Below are 17,575 nucleotides of genomic sequence, written 5' to 3'. Positions count from 1 at the left end.
GAAATGATCTCGCAAGAAGAAACAGCAATCTTGTAAAATCCGTCAAAAAGGTTGACACACATTCAAATAAAATATGGAGCAAAAACAATCCTCAAATTTGAAGCGAAAAGATGAACGTTACTCCTTGTCGTGTATATCAGTCCCTCCACAGAAGGCAATGCGATCTGCGGCTGCCCATTCTCTCTAATACATCGAAATGAAGAGGCGGTACTGATGTAAATATACGTCGACTGCAACAGATTAGGCAACAGCGGCCCATTGAGTTCAGAAAACAAAACTGCAGAAAATGTGTAGTGATAAAGGAGAGATGAAAAGGCTGAAAATAAGTACGTTTAAAGGTTGGAATCAAACTGCAATCGTAGTTCAAGTTACATAAATAGAAGCTTAATTATAATACAATCTAAAAGCAGTGGAAAATTATTTCAGTAGATCTCAACAACAAGTATGGGGGCTCTTTTCTGTCACTCTGAATAATAAGCCTATAAAACACACCATGTTGCTCTCCATGGTGCTTAAAAAGAAAAGACCAAACAATTTTCACAAAATGCAAGATGATTAAATTTAGACAAGAAGGGAGGGCGTGTGTGATGTAGCAACTTTCTAACCTCTAGAGGAGAGTCTGGTTCATCCAGGATGCTCCTTTCACTCTGTATCCGCTGCATCGTCCCTGTAGAACTGGGGTCCATTATCAGCACGTTCTGACTACCGGCTTGGCCGAACTTACAGTCACTCTTTCTGGAGTCAGTCGTCCTGCACACCTCGTAGTTGTACACGTGTTGGAGAGTCCCTGTCCCCAAAGTGTCTGAGTAACGTGGTGGATAATACGGAATCACAGGGAGATTGGAGTGATACATGACACGAGACTGTCTCCATCTGTAGATCTTCACTGATATAATAACCACTAAACACGTGATGAAGAGGAAGGAAACTACAGCCAAAGCCAACACTAAGTAGAAAGTCAGGTTGTCATTGTACTCCTTGTCTTGTGTAAAGTCAGTGAACTCAGACAGCACTTCAGGGAAGCTGTCCGCCACCGCCACGTTAACAATGACTGTAGCTGAACGAGAGGGCTGCCCGTTGTCCTCCACTATAACAGTCAGTCTTTGTTTCACAGCATCTTTATCAGTGACTTGGCGGATAGTTCTTATTTCTCCATTCTGTAAGCCCACTTCAAACAGCGCCCTGTCTGTGGCTTTCTGCAGTTTATAGGAGAGCCAGGCATTCTGTCCAGAGTCCACATCAACAGCCACCACTTTAGTGACCAGATAGCCCACATCTGCTGAACGAGGCACCATCTCAGCCACCAGAGAGCCACCAGTCTGGACTGGGTACAGAACCTGAGGAGGGTTGTCGTTCTGGTCCTGGATCATTACTTTCACAGTCACATTGCTACTGAGTGGAGGGGAGCCTCCATCCTGAGCTTTGACACGGAAGTGGAAATCTTTGATCTGCTCGTAGTCAAAAGAGCGCACTGCATGGATGACTCCACTATCAGCACTAACGGACACATATGAGGAGACTGGCACTCCGTTAACAGAGGAGTCCTCCAGTATGTAAGAAACACGGGCATTCTGGTTCCAGTCAGCGTCTCTGGCTTTCACTGTGAATATAGAGAGACCTGGTGTGTTGTTTTCTACAATGTAGGCCTCATATGAGCTCCTCTCAAAGACAGGCGCGTTATCATTCACATCAGAGATCTGTAAGGTGAGAGTGACGCTGCTGGAGAGGGAGGGCTCTCCCTCATCAGAGCAGGTCACCGTTATATTATACTCAGAGGCTGTCTCTCTGTCTAAATCACTTTCTGTCACGATGCTATAGAAATTACTCGATGTAGGTGTAATTGTAAAGGGGATATTTTTATCAATTATACATCGGACCTTTCCGTTTTCTTCAGAATCAGGATCATTTACACTCATTGCAGCTACCACCGTGTTGGGACGTGAATCTTCTCCTATTGAATTTGACGATGAAATCATATTTATAACAGGAATATTATCATTAACATCACCTACATCAATGACTACTTTGCTTGAATCAGATAAACCACCTCGGTCAACTGCCTCTATATCAATCTCATACTTTTTGGCTTTTTCATAATCGATGGGCCCTTTTAATATAAGATGTCCGTCTTCAGTAACGTGGAATAATTTTGAAATGCTCCTCATACTATTTCCAATTACGTAGCTAACCTCTCCGTTCGAGCCTTTGTCTACATCGGAGGCACTCACTTTTGTAATGAGTGTTCCCGTGAGTGAGTTTTCTTTTACACTTGCTTTGTAAATGTTTTGCGTAAAAACAGGAGCGTTATCATTCGCGTCTAATACAGTAATATAAATCTGCATCGTCCCAGACTTCTGCGGTTCTCCTCCATCTATAGCCGTTAACAATAATGATGCAAACTCCTGTTTCTCCCTATCCAGAGGTTTCTGTAAAACCATTTCTACTTTTTTACCGCCATCAGATTGACTATGCAATTTAAGAATAAAATGATCATTGGGCTTCAGTGTATAGCTCTGGAGACCATTCAGTCCTATATCAGGGTCTATTGCTTTCTCTAACATGAACTTAGAGCCGATAACGGCAGTCTCGCTTATTTCAAACCTCCTCTCTCCCTTTTCGAATACGGGAGCATTGTCATTAATATCTGTAATTTCGACTGTAATCTGGAATATTTCTATTGGGTTTTCTAAGGCAATCTGAAAATGCAAAGCGCAAGGCGTTGTCTGGCCACAGAGAGCTTCGCGATCTATTCTCTCTTTGATAACGAGGAGTCCTTTTTCCTTGTTAAGCTGGATGTATTCTGCACTGTCTCCTGTGTGGATGCGAGCTTTGCCCGCTTGCAGTCGTTTAACATCCAACCCTAAATCCTGAGCTATGTTACCGACCAAGGAACCCTTTGCCATTTCCTCGGGAATGGAGTAGCTGACCTGGCCGAGCACTGAGCTGAGACACAGGACCGAGAAAATCAACAGTACTTGCCGTCTCATTGTTCTGTCGGGCTCACCCGTCGAACCAAACTAACGTGTTCTCCTCCCTTTTGCAACCAGCGTAATCGATGCGAATGAAATTGCAGAAGCGTCTGTTAAATCAACAACTGACGATGATATTATTCCAACTTGATATTCCTTGCATGGTGTTCCATCCACCGTGGACTGTGCGTTATGCTTCAGAGTCCTTCGCTTGTGAGAGGACAGGGGATGTCGTATATAAATATAAATGTAAAAGCAAACACGCTAGTCAACAGCGGCCCACTGAGTTCAAAGGACGGAATTACAAGAGTTAAAGACACAGTCGTCTTTTTTTATTGTTTACCTCTATAGCAGCCGTATAACCCAACACTCAGCAGATACAATTGGGGGTCTACGGTCTTATTGGCAAACTGATGCATAACAGCACAGCAAAATTCACGAATAACAACAAAAACTGGCTCAGGGCAACCATCAGCAGTGTCAACGAGGGAGAAAAAAAACCTTTAAGATTAAGGAGAAAGATAAAGAGAGAGTAAAGAGAGAAAAAGGAAGATATGCTGTTCTTTCACTGTCCAGGGTACTGAAAAGGTATGGGCTGGAAATAACATCACTGAGAAGTAAAATTATATAAAAGTACGAGTTTGATTATCAGAATTGTAACATTCTAACCTCTAGAGGAGAGTCTGGTTCATCCAGGATGCTCCTTTCACTCTGTATCCGCTGCATCGTTCCTGTAGAACTGGGGTCCATTATCAGCACGTTCTGACTACCGGCTCCGCCGAACTTACAGTCACTCTTTCTGGAGTCAGTCGTCCTGCACACCTCGTAGTTGTACACGTGTTGGAGAGTCCCTGTCCCCAAAGTGTCTGAGTAACGTGGTGGATAATACGGAATCACAGGGAGATTGGAGTGATACATGACGCGAGACTGTCTCCATCTGTAGATCTTCACTGATATAATAACCACTAAACACGTGATGAAGAGGAAGGAAACTACAGCCAAAGCCAACACTAAGTAGAAAGTCAGGTTGTCATTGTACTCCTTGTCTTGTGTAAAGTCAGTGAACTCAGACAGCACTTCAGGGAAGCTGTCCGCCACCGCCACGTTAACAATGACTGTAGCTGAACGAGAGGGCTGCCCGTTGTCCTCCACTATAACAGTCAGTCTTTGTTTCACAGCATCTTTATCAGTGACTTGGCGGATAGTTCTTATTTCTCCATTCTGTAAGCCCACTTCAAACAGCGCCCTGTCTGTGGCTTTCTGCAGTTTATAGGAGAGCCAGGCATTCTGTCCAGAGTCCACATCAACAGCCACCACTTTAGTGACCAGATAGCCCACATCTGCTGAACGAGGCACCATCTCAGCCACCAGAGAGCCACCAGTCTGGACTGGGTACAGAACCTGAGGAGGGTTGTCGTTCTGGTCCTGGATCATTACTTTCACAGTCACATTGCTACTGAGTGGAGGGGAGCCTCCATCCTGCGCTTTGACACGGAAGTGGAAATCTTTGATCTGCTCGTAGTCAAAAGAGCGCACTGCATGGATGACTCCACTATCAGCACTAACGGACACATATGAGGAGACTGGCACTCCGTTAACAGAGGAGTCCTCCAGTATGTAAGAAACACGGGCATTCTGGTTCCAGTCAGCGTCTCTGGCTTTCACTGTGAATATAGAGAGACCTGGTGTGTTGTTTTCTACAATGTAGGCCTCATATGAGCTCCTCTCAAAGACAGGCGCGTTATCATTCACATCAGAGATCTGTAAGGTGAGAGTGACGCTGCTGGAGAGGGAGGGCTCTCCCTCATCAGAGCAGGTCACAGTGATATTATATTGGGATGCTACCTCTCTATCCAAAGCTACTTCTGTAACTAAACTATAGAATCCATTCATTGTGTTTTGTATTTTAAAAGGAATTTCACCATTAATATTACACTTTACCTCTCCACTCCTCTCAGAGTCAGGGTCATTTACACTTAGCATAGCAATAACAGTGTTCTCAGGAGAGTCTTCTAAAATGGTGTCTGATTTAGAGAGTATTTTCAACTGAGGACTGTTGTCATTCACATCAGTGATATCTATTAGTATCTTACTCGAATCAGAGAGTCCTCCATTATCTATAGCCTCGATGTCTATTTGGAAGAGCTTAGCTCTTTCATAATCTATTTCACCAATCAAGATAACCTCTCCTGTTTTTCTATCGATCTGAAATAAGTCGGATAATCGACGCTTGCTATTTGAAATAGCGTATGATATTTCCCCATTAGAGCCTCCGTCTTTGTCGGATGCACTAACAGTTATAACACTGGTCCCCCTCGGGGAATTCTCGGTTATTGTTGCCTTGTATACTGGCTTAGTGAAAACCGGTGCATTGTCGTTAACATCTAACACGTTAACAGATATCTGCATTGTACCAGACATACGCGGCTGTCCGCCATCTACAGCAGTTAATAATAGTGATATCTGATTCTGGTGCTCTCGATCCAGAGGCTTTTGTAAGACCATTTCTACCTTTTTACTTCCGTCCGCTTGATTCTCTAGTTTCAATGCAAAATTGTTTGTTGGATTAAGCGAATAGCTTTGGAGATCATTTACACCAATATCAGCATCGATGGCTTTTTCCAGCACAAATTTAGACCCAATAACGGCTGACTCACTGATTTCAAAACGTTTCTCGCTCGACACAAAGCTGGGGGCGTTATCGTTTATGTCTGTGATTTCTATTGTTATTCGAAACAATTCCATCGGATTTTCCAAAATCATCTGCAAATGTAAAGCACAGGGCGTCGTTTCTCCACACAACGTTTCTCTGTCTATTCTCTCCTTGATTAGGAGGACACCCTTGTCTCTGTTCAGCTCGATATATTCTGCACTGTCTCCCGAATGAATACGAGCTCTGCCCGATTTCAGTCTTATAAAGTCTAAACCTAAATCCTGAGCTAAATTACAGACTAATGAACCTTTCTCCATTTCCTCCGGAATGGAGTAGCTGACTTGCCCGACCACCGCGGTAAGAGAGAGAACCAAGATGAACAACGGTACTTGCCGTCCCATTGTTTTGTCGTTATATTCCAGTATCGTTAAAAAAAAAAAGTAATCCGTATGAGTACAGTTACGTTTCCGATAGTATCTCAAGGAAATGATCAACTAAAATGACAGCTTTCCATGTACGTGAGCAGTTTTCCATTCAAGCGAGGACTGGCTGTTAGTGCCTGTTTTATTGTCTACCATGTCACAATCTAAGGGGGAGGTACAGTTGCCAGCCCTATCGAAGACTGCCACACTCTGGCCAATAGCGGCCCTATCTGTTCAATATACCAAACAACAGTGGTTCTCATAGGGGGTGGATAAATGTGAGAGAATGCAGGGAAACAACAACATTCTAATAATACGTCTGATTACCAAAGCAATTATTGCAAATTATTATCAAAAGTATTGCATCTAATATAATTACAATGATAAATTGTAAAAGGAGAAGTCGATCAGTATCCGGCTGGTTTCAGTCGGATATTTGCTTAAGTCTGTGAAAGTGTTGAATTACAGATTTAAAAAAAATGCGTGCTCAGAATAAAATATAACAATGAGTAATTTCATCATCTAATAGTTTAGTGAATAGATGAAATTAGCATCATTGGTTGAAAGTCCAATAACGATAACATTTAATCGCAAAGAGCAAAAAAGAAAAAGAAAAAAAAAACACAAATCACCTCTGTTAGTAACTGTAGCTCTGTATCACCTAAAAAAAAACAGTAGAACAGGATTTACATCAGAGAAAAACAAGAGAGAAGTCACTTGATAAATCGACAGGGATGTCATGATTTCAAAAGAATGAGTAAACTACGAAAGCATGAGAGTCGAACCTCTGTTGGTGTTAGTCTATGTTGGGGTATAGCTTGCAAAGGGGAATCAATGTGGATCAGGGCTTTCATTATCGCTTTCCAAGGTGCTGACATTTTGCCTAACCCACGAATTCAAACCAACTTTCAGGCTCCTACTGTGTGCAAACACTTATAACAGGTATAAGCCGCATATGCCTCACCTCTAGAGGAGAGTCTAGTTCATCCAGGATGCTCCTTTCACTCTGTATCCGCTGCATCGTTCCTGTAGAACTGGGGTCCATTATCAGCACGTTCTGACTACCGGCTTGGCCGAACTTACAGTCACTCTTTCTGGAGTCAGTCGTCCTGCACACCTCGTAGTTGTACACGTGTTGGAGAGTCCCTGTCCCCAAAGTGTCTGAGTAACGTGGTGGATAATACGGAATCACAGGGAGATTGGAGTGATACATGACACGAGACTGTCTCCATCTGTAGATCTTCACTGATATGATAACCACTAAACACGTGATGAAGAGGAAGGAAACTACAGCCAAAGCCAACACTAAGTAGAAAGTCAGGTTGTCATTGTACTCCTTGTCTTGTGTAAAGTCAGTGAACTCAGACAGCACTTCAGGGAAGCTGTCCGCCACCGCCACGTTAACAATGACTGTAGCTGAACGAGAGGGCTGCCCGTTGTCCTCCACTATAACAGTCAGTCTTTGTTTCACAGCATCTTTATCAGTGACTTGGCGGATAGTTCTTATTTCTCCATTCTGTAAGCCCACTTCAAACAGCGCCCTGTCTGTGGCTTTCTGCAGTCTATAGGAGAGCCAGGCATTCTGTCCAGAGTCCACATCAACAGCCACCACTTTAGTGACCAGATAGCCCACATCTGCTGAACGAGGCACCATCTCAGCCACCAGAGAGCCACCAGTCTGGACTGGGTACAGAACCTGAGGAGGGTTGTCGTTCTGGTCCTGGATCATTACTTTCACAGTCACATTGCTACTGAGTGGAGGGGAGCCTCCATCCTGCGCTTTGACGCGGAACAGAAAATCTTTGATCTGCTCGTAGTCAAAAGAGCGCACTGCATGGATGACTCCACTATCAGCACTAACGGACACATATGAGGAGACTGGCACTCCGTTAACAGAGGAGTCCTCCAGTATGTAAGAAACACGGGCATTCTGGTTCCAGTCAGCGTCTCTGGCTTTCACTGTGAATATAGAGAGGCCTGGTGTGTTGTTTTCTACAATGTAGGCCTCATATGAGCTCCTCTCAAAGACAGGCGCGTTATCATTCACATCAGAGATCTGTAAGGTGAGAGTGACGCTGCTGGAGAGGGAGGGCTCTCCCTCATCAGAGCAGGTCACAGTGATATTATATTCAGTGGCTGTCTCTCTGTCTAATTCACTGTCTGTTACTAGGCTATAGAAATTATTTGATGTTGACATTATAGTCAAAGGGGTGTTGTCGTTGATAAAACAATGAACTTTACCGTTTTCATTTGAATCTGGGTCTTGGACGTTTATCATTGCTACAACAGTGCTCGGTTTAGAGTGCTCAGATATCATGTTTGATTTTGACATTATATTAATTGTTGGTTTGTTGTCGTTTATATCCACCACTTCAACTATTACTTTACATGAATCTGTAAGTCCACCATCATCACTTGCACGTATGTTAATACGGTAATTACGCGCAGTTTCATAATCGATATTTCCAATCAATTTAATTTCACCACTGTCTTCATTTATCTGAAACAGTGCATGGGCTTGATCTAAACTGTTTGTAATTGAATACTTGATTTTACCATTCGTGCCCTGATCTGCATCTGTCGCAGTAACGCCGGTGACAACTGTCCCTTCTGGGGCATTTTCAAAAACGGTGGCCGTGTATGCTGACTGTGTAAAGACAGGAGCGTTATCATTTACATCCAACACTGTGATGAAAATCCGAATTGTTCCTGACATTTGAGGGTCTCCTCCATCGAAAGCTGTTAAAACTAAAGAAATCATCTCCTCCCTCTCTCTGTCGATGTGCTTCTGTAGAACCATTTCCACTTTTTCTGTTCCATCCCCTTGACTGTCTCGTTTTAGTACAAAATTATCGGTAGGTTTGAGCTCGTAATTTTGAAGACCATTTTTGCCGACATCAAGATCTATTGCTCTATCTAATACGAATTTTGCTCCAATTACAGCAGATTCGCTGATTTTAAAACTGACTTCAGTTTTTTCAAAGGTGGGGGATTGTCATTTACGTCTGTTATTTCCACTGTGATACTGTAGAACTCCATCGGATTCTCCAAAATGATCTGGAAATGTAAAGCACAAGGCGTAGCCTGTCTGCAAATTGTTTCTCTGTCTATTTTGTCTTTGATAAGGAGGACTCCTCTTTCTTTATTTAGCTCGATGTATCCCACACTGTCTCCTGTATACACGCGAGCTTTACCTGATTTCAATCGTTTTATATCTAAACCCAAATCTTGAGCAATATTACCGACTAAAGAGCCACTCGGCATTTCCTCAGGGATAGAGTAGCTGACTTGGCCGAGCACTGAAATGAGATGAAGGACCAAAGAAAACAACAGTACTTGCCCTCTCATTGTTCTGCTCGACATTTTCCTCGCGAAATGTAATGGGACCACTTATGTTCCAAGATTCCCGGATATATATATTGTCGATTGTATTTTCAGAAAAGCGAGTATAAGGTGTCACTCCATAATAGTCCAAATCGGTAAGAGAAAAAAAAGGGCTTTTGCACTCTCTTCGCTTGAACAGGACCGACGTCGTAACCCGGTGTATGTCTTTCCGTCTCTGCTATCATCATTATGGGGGAGGATTCTTTTTATATCGAGCGTTAAACATCAACACACTGGCCAACAGCGGCCCTAAGAGTACACAGCAATGAACTACAGGAAACGTCTGCAGAAAAAAACAACTCACCGTACTCGAGAGAATACATATTTAAATCTTCCAGGATTAAAAGCAAAATAGTTTATCAAACAAATTCAAAACGGAATAATAAGGTGGTTTGGTTCATACTTTGCTTGAAACGTCATTCAAACATTACACTATTAACAGTGGAAATAATATATTATGATATATGAACGAAAAATTTGATTTAAATAATGCTACCAAAGAAATGTAAAAGTCGACCATTTTGAAATCCGTTCCTGATATATAAATGTTTGCAACATATTAGATAGATAGATAGATAGATAGATAGATAGATAGATAGATAGATAGATAGATAGATAGATAGATAGATGGATAGATGGATAGATATAGATAGATAGATAGATAGATAGATGGATAGATAGATAGATAGATAGATAAAATAAAGAAAGAAACTTCAATTTCGCTGTAGCTTAAGAACCGTAATCAGCAGGACGATTAAACATAAGCTAATAAACAGACCCAAGCGCACAAACATACAAGCTTGCAAACAAACAAAGTATTTCAAACAAAAAACTGAAAAAGTCCAGGGCAACAACACTGCCTCTGTCCATGGTGCTGATTTTAGACTAGTGAAAATGGCTCCTGGTTGGGAAATTATCAGTCATAGAACATGCAAACAAGTTAGCACTGAAATTACCCAAAATGACCAACCTCTAGAGGAGAGTCTGGTTCATCCAGGATGCTCCTTTCACTCTGTATCCGCTGCATCGTCCCTGTAGAACTGGGGTCCATTATCAGCACGTTCTGACTACCGGCTCCGCCGAACTTACAGTCACTCTTTCTGGAGTCAGTCGTCCTGCACACCTCGTAGTTGTACACGTGTTGGAGAGTCCCTGTCCCCAAAGTGTCTGAGTAACGTGGTGGATAATACGGAATCACAGGGAGATTGGAGTGATACATGACGCGAGACTGTCTCCATCTGTAGATCTTCACTGATATAATAACCACTAAACACGTGATGAAGAGGAAGGAAACTACAGCCAAAGCCAACACTAAGTAGAAAGTCAGGTTGTCATTGTACTCCTTGTCTTGTGTAAAGTCAGTGAACTCAGACAGCACTTCAGGGAAGCTGTCCGCCACCGCCACGTTAACAATGACTGTAGCTGAACGAGAGGGCTGCCCGTTGTCCTCCACTATAACAGTCAGTCTTTGTTTCACAGCATCTTTATCAGTGACTTGGCGGATAGTTCTTATTTCTCCATTCTGTAAACCCACTTCAAACAGCGCCCTGTCTGTGGCTTTCTGCAGTCTATAGGAGAGCCAGGCATTCTGTCCAGAGTCCACATCAACAGCCACCACTTTAGTGACCAGATAGCCCACATCTGCTGAACGAGGCACCATCTCAGCCACCAGAGAGCCACCAGTCTGGACTGGGTACAGAACCTGAGGAGGGTTGTCGTTCTGGTCCTGGATCATTACTTTCACAGTCACATTGCTACTGAGTGGAGGGGAGCCTCCATCCTGCGCTTTGACACGGAAGTGGAAATCTTTGATCTGCTCGTAGTCAAAAGAGCGCACTGCATGGATGACTCCACTATCAGCACTAACGGACACATATGAGGAGACTGGCACTCCGTTAACAGAGGAGTCCTCCAGTATGTAAGAAACACGGGCATTCTGGTTCCAGTCAGCGTCTCTGGCTTTCACTGTGAATATAGAGAGACCTGGTGTGTTGTTTTCTACAATGTAGGCCTCATATGAGCTCCTCTCAAAGACAGGCGCGTTATCATTCACATCAGAGATCTGCAAGGTGAGAGTGACGCTGCTGGAGAGGGAGGGCACTCCCTCATCAGAGCAGGTCACAGTGATATTATATTGAGAAGCGATCTCTCTGTCTAGAGTGACCTCTGTAACTAAAGTATAAAATCCATTCAACGTAGTTTCTATTTTGAAGGGAATGTCACCATCTATATTACACTCTACATCCCCATTACTCTCTGAATCTGGATCATTTACACTTAACATAGCTATAACTGTATTTGGAGGGGAGTCCTCTAATATGGACTCTGATTTAGAGACAATGTTTATATCAGGATTATTGTCATTGATATCAACAACATCAATTATTACTTTTGTAGAATCAGAGAGTCCCCCGCTGTCTACAACTTCAATATCCATTTGATACAATTTAGCCTTTTCATAATCTATTTCACCGACTAAAATCATTTCACCAGTTTTCGAATTGATATTAAATAGTTCAGATAAAAGACGTTCGCTAGTAGATATTAAATATGATACTTCTCCGTTGACGCCGATGTCTTTGTCGGATGCACTTACAGTCGTTACACTGGTGCCTTTGGGAGAATTTTCTAGTATTCTTGCTCTATAAAGCGGTTTAGCAAATGCAGGTGCGTTGTCGTTCACATCTAATACATTGACAAATATCTGCATTGTCCCTGACATCTGCGGCTCTCCTCCATCGATAGCAGTTAACAACAACGAAATGTGCTCCTGCTTTTCTCGATCGAGAGGCTTCTGTAGAACCATTTCGACTTTTTTACTACCATCTATATGGCTTTGTAGTTTTAATACAAAATTATCAGTGGGAGCCAGTGAGTATTGTTGTAAACCATTCATCCCAATGTCGGAATCGATTGCTTTCTCTAATACAAATTTCGAGCCAATCACAGCGGACTCGCTGATTTCAAAGCGTTTTTCTGCATTTGTAAAAGTGGGAGTATTATCGTTTATGTCGGTGATCTCCACTGTTACACGAAACAGTTCCATTGGATTTTCCAGAATCAACTGGAAATGTAAAGCACAAGGCGTCGTCTCTCCACATAAAGCCTCTCTGTCTATCCTCTCTTGGAGAAAAAGGACTCCCCTTTCTTTATTCAGCCCGATATATTCTACGCTGCCTCCCGTATAGACTCGAGCTTTACCTGATTTCAGCCTTTTAAGATCTACACCTAAATCATGCGCAATGTTACCAACGATAGAGCCTTTCGCCATTTCTTCGGGAACGGAATAGCTGACCTGCCCGAGCACGTAGCTGAGACACAGCACCGAGAGAAACAACAGTACTTGCCGTGTCATTGTTCTCTCCGTAGTGGTGTCCAGCACAATTAAATCAAAAGCAAATCCAATGCAGGCAATGTGAGGGTAGAAAACAAAAAAGGTCCAAACTCCAACTATAAAAAGCAAAACAAAATATCCAGTTTTGCAGTTCCTCGCAGGGTTTCCTCTGAGCGCGGACTGTGTGTTCCGTCTTTCTCCGATTATGTCCGCTGTATGCACACGAAGGGGCAGGTCGAAGACAGGAAAAAAAACAACATCTAGCTAAAACGCAACACGCTTGCCAACAGCGACCCTTTGAGTTGAAAATACAGATTACAACAGAGAGAAATCGTTTTGATCAAATCACTTGTAATCAAGAGGAATTACAATTAGAGAAAGGTTGGCCATTAACTTGGCATAATTATATTTTACAGAATATATACTTTGATACTACATCGTTGAAGGAATTATGTCACATGTTTTAATGATGTGATTAAAACAAGTGTTTTAGAATTGCGATCTATATGAATAGGAGGTATGAAGGCAAGAGGAAAAATAAAAACACAACACAGCTTCACTTTTGGTAAAAGTGTTAAGTGCCACTGTCCATGGTGCTGAACAGGAATATTTTGGCAATACCTAAACTTCTCATGTATTGATATGGTGATATTCAGATTGCTACGGAAAGCAGTTGCCAGCAGTATCATAACTCAATTCAGTTTGCATTCAATGAAACATTATGACTATTAAAGTTTTCTAACCTCTAGAGGAGAGTCTGGTTCATCCAGGATGCTCCTTTCACTCTGTATCCGCTGCATCGTCCCTGTAGAACTGGGGTCCATTATCAGCACGTTCTGACTACCGGCTTGGCCGAACTTACAGTCACTCTTTCTGGAGTCAGTCGTCCTGCACACCTCGTAGTTGTACACGTGTTGGAGAGTCCCTGTCCCCAAAGTGTCTGAGTAACGTGGTGGATAATACGGAATCACAGGGAGATTGGAGTGATACATGACGCGAGACTGTCTCCATCTGTAGATCTTCACTGATATAATAACCACTAAACACGTGATGAAGAGGAAGGAAACTACAGCCAAAGCCAGCACTAAGTAGAAAGTCAGGTTGTCATTGTACTCCTTGTCTTGTGTAAAGTCAGTGAACTCAGACAGCACTTCAGGGAAGCTGTCCGCCACCGCCACGTTAACAATGACTGTAGCTGAACGAGAGGGCTGCCCGTTGTCCTCCACTATAACAGTCAGTCTTTGTTTCACAGCATCTTTATCAGTGACTTGGCGGATAGTTCTTATTTCTCCATTCTGTAAGCCCACTTCAAACAGCGCCCTGTCTGTGGCTTTCTGCAGTCTATAGGAGAGCCAGGCATTCTGTCCAGAGTCCACATCAACAGCCACCACTTTAGTGACCAGATAGCCCACATCTGCTGAACGAGGCACCATCTCAGCCACCAGAGAGCCACCAGTCTGGACTGGGTACAGAACCTGAGGAGGGTTGTCGTTCTGGTCCTGGATCATTACTTTCACAGTCACATTGCTACTGAGTGGAGGGGAGCCTCCATCCTGAGCTTTGACACGGAAGTGGAAATCTTTGATCTGCTCGTAGTCAAAAGAGCGCACTGCATGGATGACTCCGCTATCAGCACTAACGGACACATATGAGGAGACTGGCACTCCGTTAACAGAGGAGTCCTCCAGTATGTAAGAAACACGGGCATTCTGGTTCCAGTCAGCGTCTCTGGCTTTCACTGTGAATATAGAGAGACCTGGTGTGTTGTTTTCTACAATGTAGGCCTCATATGAGCTCCTCTCAAAGACAGGCGCGTTATCATTCACATCAGAGATCTGTAAGGTGAGAGTGACGCTGCTGGAGAGGGAGGGCTCTCCCTCATCAGAGCAGGTCACCGTTATATTATACTCCGAGGCTCTCTCTCTGTCTAATTCACTGTCGGTTACTAGGCTAAAGAATTTCTTTGACGTTGTTTTCATCAGGAAAGGCATGCTTTCTTCGATGTTACATGCGACTTTTCCATTTTCTCCGGAGTCCGGATCTTGAACATTAAATATAGTAACCACAGTTCCTGTTCTAGAGTTCTCTGATATTGAATTCGTTTTAGACATTATATTAATTGATGGGTGATTATCGTTCGTATCGGAAACCTCAACAATAATCTTACATGAATCTGTGAGTCCTCCGTCGTCACTAGCTTGTACGTGTATTTCATACTGCTGTGCCTTTTCATAATCCAGGTTCCCAGATAAAGCTACCACGCCATTTTTCTCGTCGATTTCAAATATAAGAGGAACATCATCCAACGTGTTTGTTATTGAATATGACACCTTTCCATTCGACCCTTGATCTGCATCTACAGCACTAACGGTACTCAAAATTGTGCCCTTCGGAGCAGTCTCCACTACAGTGACTTTATACACTTCCTGCGTGAATACTGGGGCATTATCATTAACGTCTAGCACTGAAATTTCTACTCGCATTGTTCCCGACAGCTGAGGATCTCCGCCATCGGTAGCTGTGAGAGTTAAAGAGAGGTGGTCTTTAGCCTCTCTGTCTAGATGTTTTTGCAAAACCATCTCTACCTTTTTACTTCCATCTTGCTGATTTTGGAGCTTCAGATGAAAATTGTCTGTAGGTTTTAGCGAATAACCCTGCAATCCGTTCACACCAACATCTAGATCCATAGCCCTTTCTAGCACAAATTTTGCACCAATCACAGCCGTCTCACTAATCCTAAATTTCATCTCGTCCTTTTTGAAGCTGGGTGCATTATCGTTAATGTCATTAATTTCGACCGTAACAGTAAAAAATTCAATCGGGTCTTCCAGCGTTATTTGAAGATGTAAAGCACACGGTGTTGTCTGTCCACAGAGCGCCTCTCTGTCGATTCTCTCTTTCACAAGCAGGACTCCTCTGTCTTTATTCAGCTCGATGTATTCTGCATTGTCCTCTTTATATATACGAGCTTTACCTGCTTTCAATCGTTTCACGTCCAGCCCTAAATCCTGTGCTATGTTACCGACTAGAGAGCCTTTTGACAATTCCTCGGGAATGGAGTAGGTGACCTGCCCGAACACTGGGCACAGGGAAAAAAGCGAGATAAACAACAGTACTTGCCGTCTCATTGTTCTCTCCGACATTTTGAATTCGACAAAACACTGTAAACGTAAAAATATGTATTCCAAAGTCCCTCTATTACAAAGGCTTCCAAAAAGGATTAATTATCTTCGTGTTTCTTGAATCAAAAACAAATAAATCGCAGCGCGGATATCTCCCGGTGTCTGCAACGGAGCTTCTGTGCAGAATGCGTCTCTCTCTCTCTGTTTAATGTAACAAATGATGAGGCTAGGCTCTACATTGGCCAACAGCGGCCCTGCGAGTCCAAACACTTGCACTACAGAAAACTACACTGTGCAGTAGGAGGTTCAATTTGAATAAATAAATACGACTTAAACTCATTACAAAAAATAATCAAGCCATGCCTTACTTAAAAAAAAGGAGGTGTACTGCTCAATTAATAGGCTTCATGCAGACAAATATGTTGGGAGCTCAGTTGTTGTAGAAATGACATAGGTAGTTTCTTCCATAAAGAGTGTAATGATTTTAGAACAAAGAATAAAAGGGTGTTGTGGAGTTGATCAAGAAAAGTCAAATTCTAAAATATCTGCCAAATAAATGCTTACTTAATATAAACCTAATAGTCCCGTTTTAATTGAAGAAACATCTCTAATGATAAAGAGGGTATCATCAAACCTTATAAAAATGTTTATATTATATGTAATTAGCCTTTTTTGCTGCTGGTATACAACACTGACCACAGACATATGCTGACCGCTTTGACATCACTTTTAGGGGAGTCATTTTGACTATTGTGCAATCCCACACCAGTTAACAGACTATATGTCTATTAATCTACCCAATCTTTAGCAACAGTAATACGCCATGGAAGGTAAGGACATAAAAATAATGTACAATAAATAAACAAAACACTAAAATGTACATTCACAGAAGTGGTGGAACAATCTTATGGAAAGGGACACTGCAAATATGTGTCTTGGAGTATAGGGTATAATGCTTTGCCTGTTACACTGGTGTGTCTTTTGTAGTTTCTCTGTCTAGATAACGCTGTCCATGACACTGGTGCTGAATGCACAATACTATTAACAAATAGGAAGAACCCATGGTTTCAAGGACAAATTATGTGATAATGTTGCAGTTGTAAAGAAGGCTAAAGAAAGATTGCCATTTTGGAAATCATCATGTTGCTTATTCAACATGAAGGAGATTTCCAGACCAATAAACACAAGCCATGTATGCCCATATCAAATATTCTATTAAAATATACAAGGGTAGAAAGAGCTAATAAAAGGTAAACAAGAAAACAGCTTTGATTCATCCTTGTCTTAACATAGCACTTCTTTTATTTATTAATTAATAAATGCACCCCATTGTAGAGCTATCAAAGCTTACGGAAACTTGCTGATAGAAAAGAGTACAATACAAATTTCAACCGACTTCTAGTTAAAATCCATTCTCTTTAAACACATGCATAGTTGACAAATTAGCACATTAGTGTCGGTTACTTAGTCGCTACACTTGTAAACTTTAGTTTAGCTTGAAAACCAATCAACAGCTGCAGACTTGAAGAAGGCATTGTCTTTAATAGGGAAACATATAGATAACAAATATGTAATCAGAAATGTAGGGGGATATTATAGAAAGCCGGTAGAAACAAATGTGATAAGTGAATGCTCACTTTCTTGTGTGTGAGCAGGACACAACATCTATATGCACTCTAACATCTGCAACC

General features: G+C 42.3%; 5 protein-coding genes and 1 pseudogene across 5 annotated transcripts in view; all 6 read right to left on the bottom strand.

Moving 5' to 3' along the window:
* Positions 1 to 17,575, bottom strand: part of LOC129089894 (protocadherin gamma-C5-like) — a 211,440-nt gene that overhangs the window by 57,721 nt on the left and 136,144 nt on the right. The window lies entirely within an intron of this gene.
* LOC129090503 (protocadherin beta-18-like) lies at positions 118 to 2,987 on the bottom strand. Its single transcript, XM_054598152.1, has 3 exons — positions 2,666 to 2,987; positions 606 to 1,381; positions 118 to 183 (listed from the first exon to the last, which is right to left on the bottom strand). The coding sequence occupies exons 1-3, from the start codon at positions 2,985 to 2,987 to the stop codon at positions 118 to 120; spliced, it is 1,164 nt and encodes a 387-aa protein (XP_054454127.1).
* On the bottom strand, positions 3,618 to 6,029 carry LOC129089905 (protocadherin beta-16-like). Its single transcript, XM_054597321.1, has one exon. It carries the CDS (start codon positions 6,021 to 6,023, stop codon positions 3,618 to 3,620), a length of 2,406 nt encoding a protein of 801 aa, XP_054453296.1. The 5' UTR covers positions 6,024 to 6,029.
* LOC129090502 (protocadherin gamma-A11-like) lies at positions 6,961 to 9,407 on the bottom strand (annotated as a pseudogene).
* Positions 10,249 to 12,783, bottom strand: LOC129090501 (protocadherin beta-16-like). Its single transcript, XM_054598151.1, has 2 exons — positions 10,399 to 12,783; positions 10,249 to 10,302 (listed from the first exon to the last, which is right to left on the bottom strand). Exons 1-2 carry the CDS (start codon positions 12,781 to 12,783, stop codon positions 10,249 to 10,251), a joined length of 2,439 nt encoding a protein of 812 aa, XP_054454126.1.
* Positions 13,491 to 15,905, bottom strand: LOC129089900 (protocadherin beta-16-like). Its single transcript, XM_054597316.1, has one exon. It carries the CDS (start codon positions 15,903 to 15,905, stop codon positions 13,491 to 13,493), a length of 2,415 nt encoding a protein of 804 aa, XP_054453291.1.

Source organism: Anoplopoma fimbria, chromosome 4 (assembly GCF_027596085.1).
Source record: "Anoplopoma fimbria isolate UVic2021 breed Golden Eagle Sablefish chromosome 4, Afim_UVic_2022, whole genome shotgun sequence".
NCBI lineage: Eukaryota > Metazoa > Chordata > Actinopteri > Perciformes > Anoplopomatidae > Anoplopoma > Anoplopoma fimbria.
This window is presented reverse-complemented; position numbering and strand designations above follow the sequence as displayed.

What these genes read in the sequence shown, in the direction of transcription:
- LOC129090503 (XM_054598152.1), bottom strand. Translation starts at nt 2,987, where the DNA reads ATGAGACGGCAAGTACTGTTGATTTTCTCGGTCCTGTGTCTCAGCTCA. An exon ending in AAACCCAATAGAAATATTCC is followed by an intron (nt 1,382 to 2,665) that starts AGATTACAGTCG and finishes GTAGCAATGTGA; the next exon opens with CTGTGAAAGTAATGATCCAG. An exon ending in AACCAGACTCTCCTCTAGAG is followed by an intron (nt 184 to 605) that starts GTTAGAAAGTTG and finishes TCGATGTATTAG; the next exon opens with AGAGAATGGGCAGCCGCAGA.
- LOC129089905 (XM_054597321.1), bottom strand. Translation starts at nt 6,023, where the DNA reads ATGGGACGGCAAGTACCGTTGTTCATCTTGGTTCTCTCTCTTACCGCG.
- LOC129090501 (XM_054598151.1), bottom strand. Translation starts at nt 12,783, where the DNA reads ATGACACGGCAAGTACTGTTGTTTCTCTCGGTGCTGTGTCTCAGCTAC. An exon ending in AACCAGACTCTCCTCTAGAG is followed by an intron (nt 10,303 to 10,398) that starts GTTGGTCATTTT and finishes GTCTAAAATCAG; the next exon opens with CACCATGGACAGAGGCAGTG.
- LOC129089900 (XM_054597316.1), bottom strand. Translation starts at nt 15,905, where the DNA reads ATGTCGGAGAGAACAATGAGACGGCAAGTACTGTTGTTTATCTCGCTT.